Below are 5,844 nucleotides of genomic sequence, written 5' to 3' on the forward strand. Positions count from 1 at the left end.
CCTTTGCCTTCTGCGGCTTGGGTGGTGAGGCTCAAGCACTTGCCAGTGAAGACTGAGGCAAAAAAGTCATTGAGTACCTCTGCCTTTTCTGTGTCCCAGGTAACCAGGTCTCCCATTTCATTCTGGAGAGGGTCCACATTTTCCCTCATCTTCCTTGTATCCCCAATGTACCTATAGAATCTTTTCTTGTTGCCCTTGATGTCCCTGGCCAGATTTACTTCTGTCAGGGTTAATCGTGGACTGTAGAAGAAAATGTTGGAGGAAGAGAAGTATGAGTGGGAATATTTTTTGATCTTGAAAAGTATGTTTTTGTCTGTGCTCCTAGCCTGCACGCCAAGGAGGAGCAGTGAACCAGTCTGGGGGGATCTCTGCAATCCTACAGCAGTGCTCAGATGACACCACCATGCCCTGCCACAACACAGCTACCTGTTGTGTGCAGCACAACCCACGGGCTTGCTCAGCCACCGCAGACTACTCTCCTCCCAGACTACACCTAGCACCATGGCTGCCTTGGTTTCCCTTCTGCCACTGGTCTGTCTAAAGCTCTCCTGTGTGCCTGTGGTGCATATAGTCTTCAGATATATATGCTAATATTTTTCTGATCCTTTTCATGGAGTGAGTCAGGAGGGGCTTTCTGCTGATGGTCTCCAAAATCCTGTATCAGTGGTCACATCTGCTGTGACCAAACAAGTAGATGCTTATATTAGAGAAAAGCAAAAAACCATGCAGGTTAGTCGTAATGAGAAAATACCAGCCTTACATATGCTGGTACAGAAGGCATTGCAGAATTAAAGATGAACTCTTGCATGACTGTAATTTTTTGAAGTTCATCAGCTCCATGATATTATTAAATTACAGTTTCAACAGAGATTTAAGAACTTTATATTAAAATCCTCTTTCTTAAAAAAAAAAAAAAATAACCCTTTATTCTGTCATGCTAGAATTTAGTATTCTAGAGGAAAAATAATATTTTTTTTCCATTGGGGAATTTATAGATTGTTTCAGTGTTCTGAAGTTTATCCAGAAGATCTTATTGTAAATAATTCAATCTTTCCCCAGTTGTATTAATTACAATTTAAATATTGTTAATACCAAAATTAGATGCAGCAGAAATATTTTTTCTCACAAAAGTAGATTAAAAAGTTCCGTATTTTTCTAACAAAATCTAATAATAGTGTTTTAGGTATTAGTATTAATGTTATGTACAAATTCAAAGGCAGATTGTCAAAATATAATTAGAAAGCTCTATGCAACAAATTAAATACACTCTAGTAGCATGGATGAAAAAAGCATCTGTTTTGAAGTACTTTCATTAGAAATTAGAAGACTTGAGTAGGGAAAATTAGATTTGTATGAGATGAAATCAGAAAAAATGTAAGAATGTTAGCTGCAAAGAATAGGAAAATACCTATGGACCATGGAACAAGCAAAACATCATCTAGAATTTATGTCGAATAATATAAATAAACTATAATCTTCAATTTCTAAAAACCTTTATAGATTTACTAAATATACCTCAAGTAATTATAGTTACATTATTCTTAAAACCTAATGAAAATGACTGATTTTAATAATTCCTTTCCTTTCTGCGTTTCACTCAGCTGGATGAATGCCTCTATGCCTTCAGCTCACTTTCGCTTTCAGGCTTCTGTAGTAGCACGACTTTTGAAGCATCTATGGTGTTAAATACATCCATATTCCAATGTACACATTCCTAGTGTCAAGTGTGTTGATAGGTTGTGTTTATCTACTAGCCTGAAAATTATGCTTGCCATTAGGATCTCAATAGGTATATGTTCGTTTAACAGCTTCCAGCTGTGGATTTTTTTTGAAGGCTGGGAGAGATATATATCGATATAGTCAACTATATGCTGTCTTAAAGTAAGGAAAAAAAACATTTTTAGTTTGTTTTATCTTTCAGATTAGTAGTGGATGGCTGGAAAAAAGCAAGCATCTCCAAATTTTGTTAGTTAAGGGCATGCTATTGTCTGGGAAGGTTAGAAGCATAATATTCCATGAGATTTCCAGTGCTCAGAGTCTTAGCTAAACTGCATAAATTACAAGAATTATTTTCCTTCAGTATTTCTTGTATTTCTACTTTAACTAACAGCTGCAAGCAATAATCAAAGAACCGGTTAATGACAGAAATTTTTTTAAAACATTTTTTTGAAAGAACTCTGGTCTGGTAGCTGAGTGTAAGTTGAGAATTGCTCTTGTAGTACTACATGGAAAACATGCCTACCGTTTGTAATTGAACTTATCCTTCCAAACATTTGACTCAACTCTGTTGAGTTACATTGCTTGTAAGTCAATGCACAACTTCTAAAGTCTCACAAATCTTCATGTAAATTTAATATTTTTGAAATTGCGTGATTCACAAATCCTGACAGCTTGAAGTATGTCAGTGTGTGTACATATATAATTTTGTGTGTGTATATATACAGATATATACACATATCTGCAAAACAGATGTGTCGCATACTGCTCTTCCTGGTGGACTGTATTCCAGAAGCACAGAAGTTTTTTTTCCTAGTGTGAAAGTATAGTTGTTTCTACCTCTAATCAGTGTTCAATCTGTGTTCCGCTAAGACTGCTAAAACACAACTTTAAGAAAGATGTTGAAACGCGAAGGCATTTTATTTAAGTTCATCTAAAAAAACCCTGGGAAATAAGCCTAAACTTCTGTCATTTGTTCATTTGACATGCATTGCAAAAGTGTTATTTGAAATTGATTTGCTTATTACTTTTACTTTTTTTTTTAAATTGTTTTGTTTCCTTTATTTGGTTTTGTTCTTAATCCGGAATCCAGCTTATATACGGGAAAGTAGCTTATGTTTATGTACTTCTCATTTGAGCAAAAAATACTGAAATCTTCACATGTATTAGTAATATTTCAATGTCACTTGCACCAGTGTTAATTTAAGTGATATAACTGAGATCACGCTTGGCCTAACGTCTGTATATGGGAGCTTTGCGGTCTGATTTATCTGCTGTGTTTGCTTGAGTAGCCTCTCATATCAGCCAGAGTTAGGGAGACGAGAAGTTAGTAGCTGGTTGGTGTGGGCGGGTTGATCGCTCCCGTTAGCAGCAGAGCTAACTAGGCAGCTTCTGTTTCAGAGAGACAGGGCAGAGAGGGAGAGAGAGCAGCTGGGTGAGGGACTGGTGTGCGCTGCACATGCTCAGGGCGTGCACCAGCTTCCCCATGTGGTAAAAAGGGTCTTTGTGTTTTGGGGGATGTCTGTGTTTTGCTTTTTCAAATGTAAAATTGTACATGCTTATTGGGGCTCTTTCTGCTTTGAAGTCAAAGGACAAGAAGTGCCCCTGCTTCACTGCACTGCTCCGGTTATGACTTTATTTCTGTTTTGAGATAAAAATTGAGGTTTAGTTCGAGTGTTCCAAAACCAGATACCACTCTCTCTCTCTTTCTTGTAGGCAGGGTGCTGCTGTGCCAGGCAAACCAGGAGGGATCTCCCGTGTACAGTGCCCCCAGTTCACTAGTATACACATCCACAAGTAAGCTAGTGTTATGGCTCTTTTTTTGTTTTGTTTTGTGACAAAAGCACATTAATGTGAATTAAGCCCCCTGAAACTGTAAACTTTCCCAATAGCTCTTGTAAATGTGGTATTTATAAACGTGTGTAAGTAATGTCAACAGATAATTCAGTGTTTTTAGTTGCATCTTCATCCTCAAAGTATATTTTATTAAAAAAAAAAAAAAAAAAGATGGCCTATATTGCACTGTTCTACAGAAACGGTCAAAAGTTCTACAGTACCTCTGAAATTTTTTGGAATCCAGTACTGTTGCGCACTCTTGCATTTTGTGTAGAAGGTGAAGTTGTGTTTCTTTTTCCTTTCTGGTCACAACTTTGATTTAATAAACAAAAAGTCTCATATCATGCCATCATTTGATTGTGTCAGGAAGAAAATAGATATGAAGTCTTCTTTTACAAAAGGAAAAAGACTGTGTGCAAATGGGTATTTTGAATTATAAAAAGCTACCCTAATAAAAATAGCGAAGACAAACTGAAATGATAGATGCTGCCATCAGCTGTTTTTCTGTACAAAATTTGGGAATAGCAATGTCTCCTGTAAAATTCTGCAGCAGAAGTGGAACCAATTCTTCTGAGAGTGTGTTAGACCATATTGGTGGTACCACTGATGCCCATTCTGAAATCTAGTCAGATGAAGAAGCCTCTAGCCGAATGAAATAGTAATAATTGCTGCTTGCTGAATTAGGGTGAACAGCAGCATTTGCTATGTGTTCTTAGCAGTCCTCTGTAAAGAAAATATTTTACGTTGTCTGATTTAACAACGTTATCGGATATGCTCTTTATGAAGATTCTATTCAATCCAGAATGCAATTCTGCTCTTTTAAAGCTTATCTAGACTGCTAAAATAACTAATTTCTTTTATTAATTAAAACCAGGAATGAGGACAAGAGAGTTCCATAGTGATCATCTCTATAGTCATGTAACTCTCTTATGTCAAAGACTTTGAATATCATCCCTACAGCTGCTGCTTTTACAGTATAAATATGGGCTCTACTTTCAAATCGGGAGTCTACAAATACATAGTGAACTAACAAAATATATGAAGTGTTTTAAATTGGAACTGAAATTATCAATTAAATCTGCATTTGCTTCCAGATGCTCCAAGAATATTTTGTGCTGTCACCTTTCCCAAGCAGTGTTTTTGGGTTTTTTTTAATCCTTGTAGTAGCATAGAGATGAAATACTGCCTGTCTAAATCATTGTTCCCTATAGTACGTTTTTAGTGCACTATTCTTCTTTGACTGAAATACCAATCTTTGACTAAAATGCTTTTCCTGGAAAATTATCCAAACATTTAATTCATCTCACTGTTAGGGAGCTTCTTTTTTTTTTTTGGGGGGGGGAGGGGGGCAGTGTTTGTTTCTTATCTTCTGGAAACTACTGTAAATAAAGCCTTTCATAAGTTTACCCTGTTGCTCCTATTGTCTCACTGAGTTCTATCCTAGGAAATTTATTTCTGGAGTTGCTGTTTACATTGTACAGTATTTCTACTATTATTAAATCCCTAGATAGTTATTGTATAGCTAGCTAAGCTCTATACTTCACTGTTTCCATTATGTCTCATGAGTCAATGCCTTTGAAAAATCTTATTTTGCAGTGGTGCTCCTTGAATAATGATATCCTAACAAACACCTGTTGGTTTTCAATTATGCCAAATACATAAGTAAACAGACTTTGCCTATCTGCCTCCCACTGGGCAATGTGTAATATACAGTTTCATAACAGAGATTGCTAGTAGCCCTTGCAGTAGAAATTATTACACTTTTGTTGAATCTGTGTGTCTGCAAGTCATGATTTTTGTTTTAATATGTATAGTAATTCATATTGCCAAAATGTAGTTTCCCCCACAGGGTCACAACTCCTAATAATACAAAATTACTACAATTACTAATGATTGTAATTAGTTTTTTTTATTTCTCCTTATTACAAAACTTTCAATAAAGATGTAAAATAGTTCCATTTCTATAGGAAATTCTACTAAGAAGTTAATAGAAATGAAGCTTGAGTTTTGTCTCATTTTCTTTCTTTTATTATTTTACAGATCTCCTATACTCCATTTTTTATGCACATTTGTAATATAGAAATTATAACTGATAAGTCAACATTAACATCTAGGAGACTAATACTTTTACTATTATCATTCCATGCAGAGAACAATATTGCAGCCTTCATCTTTGAATAATTTGTTAATCATTTATTCTGTTACTGCCGGTATTGTAACCATGTAATATTTCAGAACAGCTTACAATGTAAGAATTAAGAGGTTTTAAATTTGTAATTGTTTTAACAGAAG

The 5,844-nt window shown here is 35.5% G+C and overlaps 1 protein-coding gene across 7 annotated transcripts in view; it reads left to right on the top strand.

Moving 5' to 3' along the window:
• RBFOX1 (RNA binding protein, fox-1 homolog (C. elegans) 1) overlaps positions 1-5,844 on the top strand; it is a 271,893-nt gene that overhangs the window by 199,453 nt on the left and 66,596 nt on the right. For 5 of the 7 annotated variants that reach the window (XM_009324718.1, XM_009324716.1, XM_009324722.1 and 2 more), the window contains one exon: positions 3,433-3,513. The exons of the other annotated variants lie outside the window; for them this stretch is intronic. In XM_009324718.1, coding sequence (XP_009322993.1) covers positions 3,433-3,513 — 81 coding nt within the window. The remainder of the gene's footprint in view (positions 1-3,432; positions 3,514-5,844) is intronic. 7 annotated transcript variants of the gene reach the window in all.

The sequence above is a fragment of the Pygoscelis adeliae genome, unplaced genomic scaffold (genome assembly GCF_000699105.1).
Source record: "Pygoscelis adeliae isolate BGI_AS28 unplaced genomic scaffold, ASM69910v1 Scaffold85, whole genome shotgun sequence".
Lineage (NCBI taxonomy): Eukaryota > Metazoa > Chordata > Aves > Sphenisciformes > Spheniscidae > Pygoscelis > Pygoscelis adeliae.